Source organism: Bos grunniens, chromosome 7 (genome assembly GCF_055505025.1).
Source record: "Bos grunniens cultivar Pamir isolate PY7600 chromosome 7, Bosgru_T2T1.0, whole genome shotgun sequence".
Taxonomy (NCBI): domain Eukaryota; kingdom Metazoa; phylum Chordata; class Mammalia; order Artiodactyla; family Bovidae; genus Bos; species Bos grunniens.
In genome coordinates this window covers 93862137-93879380 of record NC_141171.1, presented here as the reverse complement: position 1 = coordinate 93879380, position 17244 = coordinate 93862137, and the positions used below count along the sequence as shown (strand labels likewise).

The window sequence follows — 17244 nt, the reverse complement described above, 5'->3', positions numbered from 1 at the left end:
AGTGAAACTGTACCTTGGTATATGATGCCAGGCTCACTCCAGGAATGTCAGGACTACCCCACCATTGAATGGAAGTTGGGGGGTATTTCACAATTGGTTGACTCTTTTGGAAGTGCTTTAGATTTTTTAGATGGGCACTTGCCCTACATTGGTCTGAACTTTCCTGAAGCAATCTGGACATTTTAAAGCGTCTGTAAACGTTTGTGGTGAGGACTGGTGAGAATAACTCTGAACAAAAGGTGGATTGACAATAGATGGGACTCTTGGGAGGCTATTTGTATAGTTCAGATGAGAGATGATAAGATCCTGAGCCCCTTCTTTCACAATAGGAATGGAAAGGGGAAGATTCATTTGAGAAGATTTAAGGAGAGTGTTGTTAATAGGATTTGGGGTCAAGGATGTTTTTTTCCCTGAGAGTACAGTTAAAACTTTTGAAATAACTGAAACAGAAAATAGTTTAGCAAAAATATATAAATTTGCTACATTTCATTGAAATAGTCGTCTTATAAATTCTTTTCACAGCCTTTTAAGAAATACGCTTGAAAAACATCTTTGTCTCAAGAAAGTAAGTTTTCATTTTGTGGCTGACTTATGGTTTATCAGTCTCTTCCCTATTAATTACCTGTTAATTCCAAGGAATTTTATTAATCTCCTTAGATGAGCTAGGTTTATCTAAAAGGCAGAAAACTCTTATTTACTTCACAACTAGTTCTTGGTGTTTTTAAATATATCAGAGTATTGAAAAAACCTTTTCCTTAGACTGAACTTATGTTGGTAAAAAGTATAAACAAGAGCAACAAACATGTAAAAGCTTAAAAAAGCTTTTTAATGTTTCCATTTTCCATATTGTAGATGCAGTCTTGAATCTCTGCCATGGCACCTCTACCCTGCTCTAAAAAATAAAAATTCTCACCCTTCTATGAAAGCACACCTTTATGTCCTCTAAAACCTTTACATTGAAGAAGTTCTAATAATTTTTACTGGTAGAACATATTTTTTTTTTCCCCTTTGAACTTTTTTGTGTGACTGAATAATAACGACTAAGAGTTTTAAATCCTGAAAGAGTTTTTACAGTAAGCTTAAGCACCACGATTATAATTATTCTCTTTTCCTCAGTTCCTCTCCCTGTCCTCAACCGCACCACCGCCAGTGTTAATCAGCTCTTGTGCAGTTGTTGTTTAGTGATGCCTATCACAGGACATCTTTATCCTTTCGGAGTAAAATAGTGCATATACACATACACACATGCCTACATGTGTAAACAGGGTTGTGACCAAAAAAAAAATAATAATAATAACTTCATGGTTTTTTATTGTCCAAATAAATAGAGTTTTAAAGTGACCCAGCCATGAGATTAGATGACCAGCACTGAATTCTCTGGGGTCAGGTATCGGGGACTTCTAAGCACAGTGATCTGGTTAGTTTTCTTAGAGCATCAATATCCTCGCATATAATCTCCTTTTCTATAGGAAGAAGCCTTTTCTGCACCTCCCAGAGGCACACTGAGTGACTACCTCCTGTGTACTCCCCCCGACTCAGCGCTTCGTACACACACCTCTTATCAAGTCTTACTGAGTGTAGTTCTTCATTTACAGGCCTATCTCTCTCACTAGAAAGAATTCCTTTAGGGATGGGACCATGTCTTATTCATGTTTAGGTCCTTAGCATACATCACAGTACCTGCCGCATATTCAGGATTCAGTTAATGTTTATCAGATATGCTTTCATTCAACAAGTAATTTTCCCACTCAAGGAACCTAGGGTTGAATGTTGAATGAGAAAATTATATCCTTTAAAAAAAGCATGCTGTATGTTGCATCTTAGAAATGGTTTATAAATTGATTTACACACAGCCACTCAGTAATGCATCCGCTTGCACACATCATTAACTTGGATAATTCAGAGTCATTATAATTAAAGCACTTTGGGGTTCAGATTTATTAGGAAGTGTTGAGACATATGAAGAGGCATAGAGAATACTGTGATAAACATTCACGTGCTCATGATGTAGTATAAAGAATAAAATGTTACCTCTGCAGCTGAAACTCACTACGTGCACCTCACTAGTCTCACCCCACTCCCATTCCCACCCTGCATTTGGTGATATTGATCATTCCAGCACATTTCTTTTTTCTTTTAAAATGTATGTATGTATGTATTTAGTATTAAAGTAGAGTTGATTTAAAATTCTATATTTGTTTCAGATGTACCACACAGTGATTCAACATTTTGATACATTGTGCTCTGTTTTCTAGCACATTTCTGTATACTTTTACTATGTATGATTATAATCCTGAATACTGTGTTTTGATCATATGGCTTGCTTTCAAGCTATTACATGGTTCATATTCATTTGTACCTTTTTTTCCATAACATTACTTTTGTTAGATTCATCCATGTTGATAATGTATTATCATTATCAAATTAATCCATGTATTTCTAGTTCATTTTCATGACTGTGTTTCATGGGATAAATGTAATTATTTAACCATTCTCTCTACTGGTGGGCATTTAGAATATTTTCAGTGGTTTTAATATTACAAATAAAGTTAGGAATATCCTTTTAGAAAGTCCTTGCTAAACCAGCTAATGGTGTACATTTGGGAATTTAAACTATTTAGGGCAGACATTCTACATCAACATTAGACTTCTGACATTTTTGGTCAATAAATGTGTTAATTGGATTTCTATTTGCTGAATTACCTTGGTAATAATTTCACAACTGACCTTGTTTCTAAAGACAATTAGAAACAACTTAAAGCTGGTTTTAGAAAAGGCAGAGGAACCAGAGATCAAATTGCCAACATCCGCTGGATCATGGAAAAAGCAAGAGAGTTCCAGAAAAACATCTATTTCTGCTTTATTGACTATGCCAAAGCCTTTGACTGTGTGGATCACAATCAACTGTGGAAAATTCTGAAAGAGATGGGAATACCAGACCACCTGACCTGCCTCTTGAGAAACCTACATGCAGGTGAGGAAGCAACAGTTAGAACCGGACATGGAACAACAGACTGGTTCCAAATAGGAACAGGAGTACGTCAAGGCTGTATATTGTCACCCTGTTTATTTAACTTACATGCAGAGTACATCATGAGAAGCACTGGGCTGGATGAAGCACAAGCTGGAATCAAGATTGCCGGGAGAAATATCAAAAACCTCAGATATGCAGATGACACCACCCTTATGGCAGAAAGTGAAGAGGAAGTAAAAAGCCTCTTGATGAAAGTGAAAGAGGAGAGTGAAAAAGTTGGCTTAAAGCTCAACATTCAGAAAACGAAAATCATGGCATCTGGTCCCATTACTTCATGGCAAATAGATGGGGAAAAAGTGGAAACAGTGTCAGACTATTTTTTTTGCTCCAAAATTACTGCAGATGGTGACTGCAGCCATGAAATTGAAAGACGCTTACTCCTTGGAAGGAAAGTTATGACCAACCTAGATAGCATATTCAAAAGCAGAAACATTACTTTACCAACAAAGGTCTGCGTCGTCAAGGCTATGGTTTTTCCAGTAGTCATGTATGGATGTGAGAGTTGGACTGTGAAGAAAGCTGAGCGCTGAAGAATTGATGCTTTTGAACTGTGGTGTTGGAGAAGACTCTTGAGAGTCCCTTGGACTGCAAGGAGATCCAACCAGTCCAGTCTAAAGGAGATCAGCCCTGGGATTTCTTTGGAAGGAATGATGCTAAAACTGAAACTCCAGTACTTTGGCCACCTCATGCAAAGAGTTGACTCATTGGAGAAGACTTTGATGCTGGGAGGGATTGGGGGCAGGAGGAGAAGGGGACAACAGAGGATGAGATGGCTGGATGGCATCACCGACTGGATGGACATGAGTTTGAGTGAACCCGGGGAGTTGGTGATGGACAGGGAGGCCTGGCGTGCTGCAATTCATGGGGTCGCAAAGAGTCGAATTCGACTGAGCGACTGAACTGAACTGAAGCAGAAAACAACTTCAGCTCAGTTCAGTTCAGTTGCTCAGTCGTGTCCGGCTCTTCGCGACCCCATGGACCACAGCACGCCAGGCCTCCCTGTCTATCACCAACTCCCAGAGTTCACTCAAACTCATGTCCATCCAGTCGGTGATGCCATCCAGCCATCTCATCCTCTGTTGTCCCCTTCTCCTCCTGCCTTCAATCTTTCCCAGCATCAGGTTCTTTTCCAATGAGTCAGCTCTTTGCATCAGGTGGCCAAAGTACTGGAGCTTCAGCTTCAGCTTCAGTTCTTCCAGTGAACACTCAGGACGGATCTCCTCTAGGATGGACTGGCTGGATCTCCTTTCAGTCCAAGGGATTCTCAAGAGTCTTCTCCAACACCACAGTTCAAAAGCATCAATTCTTCAGTGCTCAGCTTCCTTTATAGTCACATTCATACATGAAAAACCATAGCCTTGACTAGACGGATCTTTGTTGACAAAAGAATGTCTCTGCCTTTTAATATGTTGTCTAGGTTGGTCATAACTTTCCTTCCAAGGAGTAAGTGTCTTTTAATTTAATGGCTGCAGTCACCATCTGCAGTAATTTTGGAGCCTTAAAAAACAAAGTCAGCAACTGTTTCCCCATCTATTTGCCATGAAGTGATGGGACCAGATGCCATGATCTTAGTTTTCTGAATGTTGAGCTTTAAGCCAACTTTTTCACTCTCCTCTTTCACTTTCATCAAGAGGCTTTTTAGTTCTTCTTCACTTTCTACCATAAGGGTGGTATCATCTGCATATCCGAGGTTATTGATACTTCTCCTGTCAATCTTGATTCCAGCTTGTGCTTCATCCAGCCCAGTGTTTCTCATGATGTATTCTGCATGTAAGTTAAATAATCAGGGTTACAGTGTACAGCCTTGACGTACTCCTTTTCCTATTTGGAACCAGTCTGTTGTTCCATGTCCAGTTCTAACTGTTGCTTTCTGACCTGCGTACAAATTTCTCAAGAGGCAGGGTCAGGTGGTCTGGTATTCCCATCTCTTTCAGAATTTTCCACAGTTTGTGGTGATCCACACAGTCAAGGCTTTGTCATAGTCAATAAAGCAGAAATAGATGTTTTTTTGGAACTCTCTTGCTTTTTTGATGATCCAGCGGATGTTGGCAATTTGATCTCTGGTTCCTCTGCCTTTTCTAAAACCAGCTTAAACCAAAATGAAGACAAGTTTCATGTTATTTCTGAAAAACTATATGAAGATCTTGCGTCATTTAAGTCTATCGATATATAGACCTCATCCCACCCAAGATTACCATCTCTATCAGCAATATTACTGCACATATATGAAAAATAATGTTATCTTTTAGATGTTGAAAATGAATTTAAAATTATTTTTGACATTCAAGAAGAAAAAAATTGGCAAGTTACATTACAAACTGACATTCATCTTAAATTTTGAAAATACTCATTTGTATAATAATTAGGTGATAAATATCAAGAGTTCAGCAAGATGTACAGACAGTGGTGAATGGCAGAATGACACGTTATACAGCTAACTAAAAACAAAATCAGGTACAGATATGATATACAGCCAACTAAAAACAAAATGAGGTAGAGATGAATTCTATCACCTTAAAATTTGTGGCAAATGATTTTAAAAGCCAGCTCAAACTGTCTTCAGTTTTATCAGTGAGGGAGGTCCTCTGAAATGCAACTGCTCAATCCCTTTATCAGTGTTTGAACAAATTGCTGAAATCTAGCTCTCTGAAGGCTTTACTCTATTTATAAAGTTGTAGTTATTGGCCTCTACCCAGATTCAGATGTTAGAGATTAGCCTAAAAGCTGAATCTTGATTGAAATAGATTTAGGTAGACTAGCAGCCGAGCCTGTCCAGTTCACATTGCTGCAATCTATTAGGTTTCACTGAATGAGACACAGGAGGATGCTATCATAAAAAACCTTTGATAACCAGTCCCTGGAGTCAAGGTGTGAGCTTCGGGCATCGTGTTTCTCAGTTCACAGAGGTGCATACGTAAATGTAGAAAATATATGCCAATCTTGTGCCAGACTTGGAACTGGTATTCCTGAATAAGCCTGTTTCATCAGAAAACTGAATGGCCTGTGGCCTAAGGAGCTATTGTTTTTCTTGTAAGTTCTTTGTTTTCATGAAAAGGCTTTTGATTCTCAGAATGTATTTGTTTCAGAGTAGTTCGGTTTGAATTCACTCATGCTCAGAAGTCTCCTGAAAAGCTTTCCTTAGAATTTTAGTTTATGTTTTATATGCAAGCAATATCTTGTACATTTTGAAGAAAAGAATTTCATATGATATCGATTTTAATTATCAGAGCTTGGTTTCCAAAGCCTAAGTGTTTCTATCACATGTTGATAATGAACAATAGTGATATTTTCAAAACAGTAGCAACTTTTTTGGTAACAGATGTTTCTTTATACTATTAAGAAGCAAATGCATAACTGTTTGAGGTGAAGGGATTCAGCTTCAAAATAACTTTGCTGTTTATAAGCTTTCTTGCAGTTTAGATATGCTGCCATCAGGTGGTAGTAATATGTCATATACATGTGACTCCACAAATGACATTATGCTAAGGTCATCACAAAGATTTATAATAATTAATGCACATTTGTAAATGAAAATTAAAATAACATATTACATCTTTTTAGTTTCAGAGCTGAAGATACTTCTAATGGAATTTTTAAAACATGTGTGTATTGGTAGATGCAATTGGGCATGTTTTCTCTCTTCCTTTATGTATTCACTTGTAAATGAAGAGTTTCATCTTATGCTTTCAAGAATTTTAGAAAATACAGAAAAGTAAAATTAAAAACACCAAATTTTCATCACTCAAAGATAATTGTTATTAAACGTTTGTTTCATTTTCTTCCAGTCTTATTTTTTTAACATGCAATCTTTACTGTATTTTGGATTTTTTGGTGTTTTTTTTTTTTGGAGTAGAGTGTAGTGGCAGGAAAAGATACTTAGCTGTAGTAACTGTATATACAGCATATATCTTTTATAACTAAATTGTAACTTGTTTGTAACTGTTTTGTTATTTCTTAATTTGGATTGGTTGAGGTTTTCCATAATTTAGTCAATATATGTTTCTGATTTTGGTTATCAAGAGTGTTTTATCTCTGTCTTCCATCCATTGCCTACCAAAAGGATCATTATTTCATTGCAAATATGCTTGAAATTTTACTTAACACAGATGAATTTCTAATTAATCTTTTAGTAGCTAGATATGTTTCCTCTATTGCATTTGAAATGAAACTGCCAGAAAACTTGAACTTCCAGTTTTCAATTATGAATGAAAATACACAGTTTTCCTGTTACTGTTTTTATATTATATGGGTGTTTTATAATTTTGGAAATTGTGTGTCACCAGGTACTGCATATAAGCATTTTAGGGCCCTGTGATATGTGACAGCTCCATACCTACTTCCTACTAAAATAGTTTTTTTCTTTTCTTTTATATAGCATAGAACACTGCATTAAAGAAATACAGTCTGAAGTTAACAAACAGTGTCCGGATGTACAGCTGCGAACAACGACTGACTGTTTTGAATGGCTAAATAATTATAATTCATCCAAATCACCGTCCATTCCCCATGGAGATTTGATAAAATTTCTCAAAATACTGGTAAAAATATGTATAATCTTTGCTTTAATGGTGGAGTGAGGTGGGGGAACCTGAACTACATTTCATCCAGTTTCCATATATGAATATTTATTTCATTGACCATATTAGCCTGTCATATCTGGGGTTTGTGTTTTGTTTTACTTCTCTGTCTGCAGTGGAATCCAGTGAGCTATGTGTTTTCATTTTCTACTGCGATTTTTATCATAAAGTAAAGTTTATATAAGTGGGCATTAGGCATTATAATTCCTGGGTGACTTGTGGTATGATATTTGCCATATCAGCACCACAAAATGTATTGAAATGTACCGCAATTGTCCATCAGAAAATTTGATATTTATTACATTTTGTGTCACTTCAAAACTACTCATTTTCCTGGGCTCATTATTAAGCACAATAAGATCAGCATTGATTGTATCTGTTAAGGAGCCTTGTCCACCACTCCATTCATTCCCAACCTGCAGGCATATCTAATTCTTTTCAATCAAGGCAGCGATTTCTACAAGACCACTGTTAATTGATGGAATATTATTACATTGGTCACTCTTGGATACTGACCACTCTCTATGTTAGAGAGGTTTTTATAGCCTTCAGTAAGAATACTTATTTTATTTTACCTATATCTACAAAGGCAGCTAGCTTGCAAAATCAGTTTCCTAGGGAAATAGCACAATTGTCAGAAAGCAGGATTTCTGTAGCTATGGTTTTAATTTAATTTGGGGGGGGGGAAAAAGGCACTGTTTCTGTCTAAACATCAAACCTTGACTCAGGCAGATGTGGAAAATATCTTGAGGTTGTAGATGGCTTAGGATGACAGAATCAGATGAAAATAATTTTTGGCTGTTATTATTATTGCAGATGTCTCTTTAATGTTTACAGGGTAATAAAAGGAAGAGAAAGGAAGATTATGTGCCCTGAAGGCTTATTCTTTTAAGAAAATCCTCTCACCCATTATCTCTTGAAGGTGGAGCCTTGAAGAATAAATATGGATATAGTTATTCCTTTAATTTCTATTAAGAGCCATGTGTAGTGAATTTCATTAATATTGATGTAATAATGCTTTCTCATTTAATTAAAAGCAAAAGCTTTTAATTATCTTTTAATCTGTCACACATAAGTCATTCTCTATTCACTGCAGGGCAAAGGCCGCCTTAGTTTTTGCTCAAATTCATTAGACTGCTAGGCCCCTTCCAGACCTAGGGTTTTTTTTGTTTTTTAACATAATTGATCATGTTATTTTGAGAACAGAACCACATTATTGAAACAGATCCAGATTAAAATGACCTTATCAAATTTTTACATGCGGAAAGTGTCAATCTTGACAGTATTTTTTCATACCTCAATTTTTTTCCCCATAAAGTGTTTTTTTTTTTTTTTTTTTATTAATTATCTAACTGTTTAAACAAGGAACAGAGGTTCTCATTATGGCTATTCTATAAAGTCATTTTCAAAATTTGAGCAATCAATACCTAACACATGTTTTAAACCTCTGTAATCTATTATTCTTTAAATGTTTGCTTGATCAAGTATTTACAGTAATTGACTGATTTAAAGAAACCCACAGTTGAGGCACTAATAAGACCAGTTTTTCTCTACAGAATTTACCATAATGCTGGTGTTCTGGACTCCTGTCTAAGGACATTTATTTTCCAGAAAGTATCAAAAAGAACTAAATAGAAGAAAGAGAGAAAGCGGAGCTTCAGAAAAGTCAATTTACTGTTTGGTTCTCTAGAATGTGGATGAAAAGAACGCGGATGAGGGGAATGGAACCAGGCATCCATTCTTGGTTCTGTGCTCTATTGTGTGTGACATTTGGAAAGTAACTTAAATGTGCTGCACTGTAGCATCCTTCTGTGTAAATTGGGGTCTTAAGTATCTGCATCACAGAGTTTTCCTTATGAATAAGTCAGAGACTCTAGAGAAGAGTACTTTTTATATAATAAACTGCTATACGGATATTAAGTATTATTATTTATTGCAGATAGAACATCAAATTAGACATCACAGTGCTTAGAATCACTGAGAGATTGCCCTAGAATTTGTCTCAGAGTTGTTCATGATTCTGAGTCACAAATAATACCTGTGTTACCTTTGTCAATAAGAAATTTCAAAGCTGGACTGATTTTAGACCGCTTGAACCTTGCTTCCATTAAAAAAAAAAAAAAGCAGCTTGTTGCTACTTAGAGAATATAAGCTAATGTCTGTATGACCTGAAATAGACATCAGGAGAGTCAGCATGTAAAGAGAATTTGTGCATTTAAGTCAAAGTCCAAAAAGAAAGTAATTTTTTTGTTCCTTTTCTATTCTTAATTACACCTATAGTTGTTTCTGTCAGTTAACACAGAAAGTGTAAAAAAAAAAAATTCATATCTTTTGAAGAACAATTGTGAGTATTTTTTTCTCATTTTGAGTTAGTTATTTCTTCGGAGAGAACTGAAATATTCTCAGTCTAATTTCCAAAGTAAAACCTTTCTTAACGTGACTCAAAAAGAAATTTAAATGAAAGTTAAAATCTTCCAATGTATTAAACTATATTTCTCAGGATGGCAGCTATTAGTAAGCCCTAGGCATAATACTTTGTTTAAAGGTCTCCATTCTCTATGTTCATTTGGGGTTTTAGAATAATAAGTATACTCATTCAGGCATGAAAATTATCTACTAGGTATTAATTAGGGGTGTCATCTTAAATTTATTTTGTCTTAGGGGTACATTTCAGTTGATATTTTACTATAGATTTTTATTTAGAATTTTTAAGCTAATGCTTCCATACAGCTCAGGTTATATCAGGAATGGATAACAATGAAGAAAAAACTGTGTGTCTAGAAATCTAATTGAAAAATTCGCTCATCATCTGGGCTTTACAAAACTTAACAGACCACAAAGCTAATATTCTAAAATGTCTGAACTGATTAAATTTCAAAGGCAAAAAAAAATTTTTTTTTTAAATTATAGTATTGATTCTTGAATTGAAATGAATTATGAAATTCTGTATAACTGTAGAAATCATTTTCTCCTTCTATTCGTATAATCATATTTCTAACATTATGATTTACTTTTATTAGCGAGATTTGTTGAAGAATGAACAAAATCAAGAAGAAATGGTGTTGAATTTACTTTGGGACCTCTCCTGCCAGAGCAGTGTTTCATTCCCATCCACTGTAAGTGGAGCATCTTTTCATTTCCTCTCTAGGACTTCTCTTCACTCTGTTGAAGATCAGTCCTCAGTGGATGTAAAGTCTGTGTGGGATGATATAAGACTACATCTTCGACGCTTCTTAGTGAACAAATTACAAAGCCACAATGAAATAAACAATTCACAGCAAAAAATTTTGTTGAAAAATCAGTGCATACAGCAACTCTTATTTCTTTATCCAGAATCAGAAGTTACAAGCAAGTACCAAAGCATACAGAATAAACTGTTGACCAAACTTCTGCAGAACTGTTTTCCTTCTTTTAGCAGAGAATCAAATTTAGACATAATGGCTGATAGATACCAAGATACAATGCTTAAGTTATACTCAATGATAAAAGAGGATTTTAACACACTGCATGAAATTTTAGCTCCATCCTCAACAGTGAAATTCATTAAAGAAACTTACCTGGACACTGTTACAGAAGAAATGGCAAAATTTCTTGAAAATTTTTGTGAGCTGCAGTTCAAAGAAAGTGCTGTCCGTGTGGTTAAAACAAGCAAGAGCTCCAGCAGGCATAGAGGAACAGTGCATGCTTTGGGTTAGTGATTTTTTTAAAATTTCTGTTTGGTTTAACTTAAACCTTTTAAAGTCTTTACTTTTCTAACTTTTCTATTTGGTTAAACTTAATTGCAAACTTGAAAATAAATCAGAAAATAAATGTTGTAAAATTTTCCACTTCACATTTCTTTTACACTTTTCTTTTTCTCTAAGTATAGTAATAGAAGTGTTTTCTTTCCTATCATTAAATTGTTAAAGATATTGGAATGTAAGTCAGAAATATTACCAGTAAAACTTTCAGTTTTCTAATCACATAAATTACTGGATGAAACATTTAACTCATTTTATCTTCCAAGGCTGAAGCTTTAAGTAAAGAGAATTGTTGAAGATTTCTTGACATTTTCATTAATTAAAATGAAAGTTTAAAATTCTGACATTTTATTCAGCCAATGGCAATACAGACCTATTATGAAATGCTGATTATAAAATTCTATATTATAATTGGTTGTAGAAGCTAGCATTGGCTATAGCTGATTTTAAAAGTTCCTCTGATGTTGTTCCTATAAGAATATATACAGTGGAAGAGGATTTGAAGATTCTTAATTTTAATCAAAAGATAAAGGAAGAAAGAATCTGTCATAATACATTTTCTTGTCATTTTAGTTTCTTACCAGTGAAGAAAAATTAAGGTTGAAAATATGATTATTTTGAAAATTATGATTACTCATGCTTTTACATAGAATGCTGAGATATATTTCTAAATAGATTCCTAAACTGTATTTTTATTAATAATTATTTAAGAATTATCATTTGGTGACTTGCTGTTTTTTACTTTATAATCACTTCATAAAATTTCCATAGCTCACTGTATTTTACCTACCTTCCTTAATAAGATACCAGGATACCAAATTGCTCTGATATATGAATATATTATATATTATATGAACATGATATATGAATTTTCAAATAATTTAATATTTTCTCTTAGAATATTTATTTTCTTTGGGAAACTATCACATCACAGAACAGAGATGCATCACCCAAGTTAAGGTCACAGCAGAATACAAAGTCAGTTCATTTAGGAACATAATAGATCTTCATTTTAATTATTACATAAATTTTAAATGCATTTTTATAAGTACACTTATTTTCTATAATTTTTATGTTCTCTCAAAAAATTTCTGGTTACTTGTAAAGTGCTTTCAATATGAAAGTTTTATGTGTTAAATGCAGTTTAGTTTATAACAGAAGAAAAGACCTATATATGATTAAAAATATGTGTAAGTTGCTATGGAGTCTTTAGGGCTGGTAGTGAAGTGTTTTCCATTCATAAGAGAGAACAATGTGTGTTGGCTTTAACACCAAAATTTGAAGCCCTTTCCAAAAGTCCAAATGCACTGAACTTTCCCAAGCTGCTGCATCTGAACTTTGGTATAAATCATGTGTTAAGTGAATGTTTTCCTTGTGCCAGACACTGTAATAAGCACATCCCTTTCCTTAATATCCCAATTTCATAAACAGAGAAGCTTAGAAAGATTAACTTGCTTTTGGTCCTTTGCACCAAGTCAGGATTCACATGTAGGTCTTTATGTCTTCAAGACCCATGTTCTTTACCATCATGGTATTGGGCTTTAAAGTGTAAAATTGAATGCTTTGTCTCTGTAAAAGAAATTTCAAACAGCACTGTTCTAGTGGGCTGCCTGAAAATCAGTTCAGTTCAGCTTTGTTGAGTACCTGCCATAGGCAAGACATTTAGCAGCTACTGTATTGAAGGTTTCTAAGGAGAAGGCAATGGCAACCCACTCCAGTACTCTTGCCTGGAAAATCCCATGGGCGGAGGAGCCCGGTGGGCTGCAGTCTGTGGGGTCTCGAAGAATCGGACACGACTGAGTGACTTCCTTTCACTTTTCACTTTCATGCATTAGAGAAGGAAATGGCAACCCACTCCAGTGTTCTTGCCTGGAGAATCCCAGGGACAGGGGAGCCTGGTGGGCTGCCATCTATGGGGTTGCACAGAGTTGGACACGACTGAAGCGACTTAGCAGCAGCAAGTTAGACATGGTAAAGGGAAGAAAACTAAATGAGTTAACTGCTGCTAAGGCTGTAACAGAAAGCAGTCATAGTTTCCATTAATATTTAGCCCAATGACCAAATTTTTATTTATTAAAGAAATACAGTTTGAGACTAGCAAAATAATAATTTATAAATACTTATAATTTGAAATCTATAATAATTTATATTCCTATGTGAATAGAATCTAGATTGGCTTGAATGGGTTATGTATTATCTTTTGTATATGTCTGTGTGTTTATTCACCAAGTCTTTGATATTTTGCCTGAAACCCTAGACATTCTCTTAAGTAACAATAGCTCCACATTTATCCGGTCAGACACTGCAACATGTTATTTCATTCTAACCACCCAGCAAGGTAGGTAACATTATTTATCTCTGTTGTATAGTGAGAAAACTAAGGCATAGAGATATTAAGTAACTTTGGTCAAGGTTGCAACAAAGCCAGGATAGTCTGTCTGAGTGTGGTGTCCTGACTCTATGATTATGCTCTATTACCTAAAAGAATAGGACGGATCTAGCTCATTCCATTAAGAACACTGTTGTGAATGCTCTGTATGCTCAGATCTACTTTAGTGTTGTCATTGTTTTACTTTCCTCTAAACTATCCCACACTCTTCTCATTCAAAGAGGTATCTTAAGCAGACCTTGTATATACACTAGTCCTTTTTTCCCCACCAGCCTTATTGAGATATAACTGACATACAGCATTTTGTAACTTTAAGATGTCCAGTGTGTTGATTTGTACCCTTAATATTTCAAAACGATTGCCACAGTAATGTCCACATAATTACCATTACTTTTGTATGGTGAGAACACTTAGGATTTGCTTTTTTAGCAATTTTCAAGTATGTAATGCATTATAGTTTCTATAATTGCAATGCTGTACATTAGACCTCCAGAAATTCTAAAGCTTCTAACTGGAAATTTGTACCCTTTGACCAGTATCTTCTCTACCCACCATCCCCTGGTAACCACCTTATATTCTGTTTCTTTGAGTTCTGTTTTTTTAGATTTCACATTATAAGTATTACCGCGTGTATCTGCCTTTCTTTGACCATGTGACTTATTTCACTTAGCCTAATGCCTTCAAGGACCATCCATGTTGTTGCAAATTGCAGGATTTTCTTCTTTCTCGTGACCGAGTAGTATTCCATTGTATGTATTTCAAGCTCACATGTTCTTTATCCATTCATTCATATGGAGTACGAAATGGCAACCCAGTCTAGTATTCTTGCCAGAAAATTCTATGGACAGAAGATCCTGGCGGGCTCCAGTTCATGGGGTCACAAAGAATTGGGCATGACTGAATAGCTAAGCACATTCATTCATAAATGGACACTTAGTATGGCTATTGTGATTAATGCTGCAATAAATATGGAAGTGCACATATCTCTTTGATATCTTATTTTCATTTCCTTTAGATATATATCCAGAAGGATTTTCTATTTTTCAACTTTTTTGTGGAACCTTACCATTTGCTACAGTGTCTGTTGTACCAATTTATATTCCTACCAACAGTGCACATGGGTTCCCTTTTCTCTACATCATCACCAATGCTTGTTATCTGTTGCCTTTTTGATGATAGCAAAGTGTAAGGTGATGTCTCTTTGTGGTTTTGGTTTGGATTTCTCTGATGACTAGTGATCTTGAGTATCTTTTCATGTACCTGTTGGCTATCTGTATGTCTTCTTTGGAAAAATGTCATACAACTCACGACATTGTATGAGTCCTTTAAGTATTTTGGATATTGATTTCTTACTAAGTATATGGTTTGCAAGTATTTTCTCCCTATCAAAGATTTTTTTTTTTGGTGGATAGTTTCTTTTGCTGTGTATTAGCTTTCCAGTTTGATGTGAAAGTGAAAGTGAAGTCGCTCAGTCGTGTCTGACTCTTTGCGACCCCATGGACTGTAGCCCACCAGGCTCCTTCCATCCATGGAATTTTCTAGTAAAGAGTACTGGAGTGGGTTGCCATTTCCTTCTCCAGGGGAATCTTCCCGACCTGGGGATCGAACTCAAGTCTCCCTCATTGCAGGCAGACTCTTTACCGTCTGAGCCACCAGGGAATCCCAGTTTGATGTAGTCCCACTTATTAATTTTTGCTTTTGGTATTATATCCAAAAAATCATTGCCGAGACCAACATTAGGGAACTTTTTCACTATCTAGGAGTTTTACGGTTCTAGATCTTAGGTTTAAGTTTAATCCATTTTGAGTTAATTTTTGTACGTGTTGTAAGATAAGGTACAGTTTCATTCTTTTGCATGTTTTATCTACTTTTCCCAACACCATTTATTTAATCCCTTACCCAATGAGTATTCTTGGTTCCCTTGTCAAATACTGGTTGACCATATATGCAAGAGTTTATTTCTGGGTTCTCAATTCTGTTCCATTGGTCTGTGAGTCTATTTTTATGTTTTTTTATTTGAAGAAAATGATAAAATAATGTCATAATGTAAACATTGCAGACTCTTGGTGGTTTGGTAATCTATCTTAGAAAAAAATAATATTATTTTTGCAGACACTCTTTTTTTAATTGGGATTTGATTTTACATATTCATTTTTGTTTTACTTTTTGGCTATGCTGCACAGCATGTGGGATCTTAGTTCCTAGACCAGGGATAAGCACAGGATCTTAACCATTGGAACACCAGGGAAGTCCCTAGATAATCACAATTTTAAGTGATTAAATCATTGAATTACTTTTAAAATTGTATTTTCTTTGGATTTAAGAAAAGATATTGCCTCTTTTCTCAGTGCTTGAAAAAGAGAGGATTGTTTATGTGTAGTAAAGTTTAGTTAGATAAATTCACTGTGTTTTAATATGTAAGAATGTAATTAGAAAACTTCAATCACAGTATAAATGTCGTGATCCCCTGTCTATCTTACATTGAATTTTCCTTGAGCTGATTGTTAACTTGAAAGGGAAAGACTTAAGAGTATATGATACATGCCTTTGAGTGTTTTGAAGGTTTCTAAAGATCTGCAGTGGATGAGAGGTTGAAACTTAGTGGCCTCTACCCCTCCCATTTCCCAATTCCTTTATATATATATTTTTTTTCTTTATATTTTGTTTAAGGAAGATTGGGGAGTAGGGGAAACCGAATCCCTCTAGGGATGAAAAGATCCTTTAGAGTAAAGAAGACCCTCAAGTCAAGATAAAAGTAGAATATTGACTAGGAAGGCACAGTTCACAACTGGAAAGGTTGTGATCAACTAGGTCAGTCAAAACCACCCTAATTTCTCTCGTACTCCTCAAGTAGCTGAGTGATCAACTGAGTGATGGCCGAGTGATGCTGTCAAGGAAATTTAGAAGTATACTGAGGGCAGTATGCAAAGTGTGGACAAAAGAAGCATCTGTATGGTATTGTTGCTGCTGCTGCTGCTAAGTCGCTTCAGTTATGTCTGACTCTGTGCGACCCCATAGACGGCAGCCCACCAGGCTCCCCCGTCCCTGGGATTCTCCAGGCAAGAACACTGGAGTGGGTTGCCATTTCCTTCTCCAATGCATGAAAGTGACAAGTGAAAGTGAAGTCCTTCAGTCGTGTCTGACTCTTAGCGACCCCATGGACTGCAGCCTACCAGGCTCCTCCATCCATGGGATTTTCCAGGCAAGAGCACTGGAGTGGGGTGCCATTGCCTTCTCCAAATGCAGAAGAGACCAAATCTCCTAGAAGGATAACACATCTCTTGACCCTGCTGTGTTCATGAGACAGAGGGGAAGATCTGCATTAGATCTCTGATGTCAACTATGCTTGTTTTCTAACCCCACATTAGTAGATGCTGGAATTTCAAATAATACAAAATAGTAATGGGGAAAAAAAATTCTTAAGAGAAAGTTATATCTTTATTAGTTATCACAAATTCCTTTAAAATAATAATACAATTTCAGGGGGTTTTGTTGTAACATTTT

General features: G+C 35.5%; 1 protein-coding gene across 15 annotated transcripts in view; it reads left to right on the top strand.

Annotated features, from left to right (window-relative positions):
• KIAA0825 (KIAA0825 ortholog) overlaps positions 1 to 17244 on the top strand; it is a 428558-nt gene that overhangs the window by 75145 nt on the left and 336169 nt on the right. For 11 of the 15 annotated variants that reach the window (XM_086413109.1, XM_086413116.1, XM_086413110.1 and 8 more), the window contains 2 exons: positions 7410 to 7572; positions 10632 to 11301. In XM_086413109.1, the coding sequence (XP_086269235.1) occupies positions 7410 to 7572; positions 10632 to 11301 (833 nt within the window). Of the gene's footprint in view, positions 1 to 522; positions 566 to 7409; positions 7573 to 10631; positions 11302 to 17244 lie in introns of all 15 variants that reach the window. The other 4 variants (XM_086413117.1, XM_086413107.1, XM_086413108.1 and 1 more) reach the window with 1 other exon arrangement.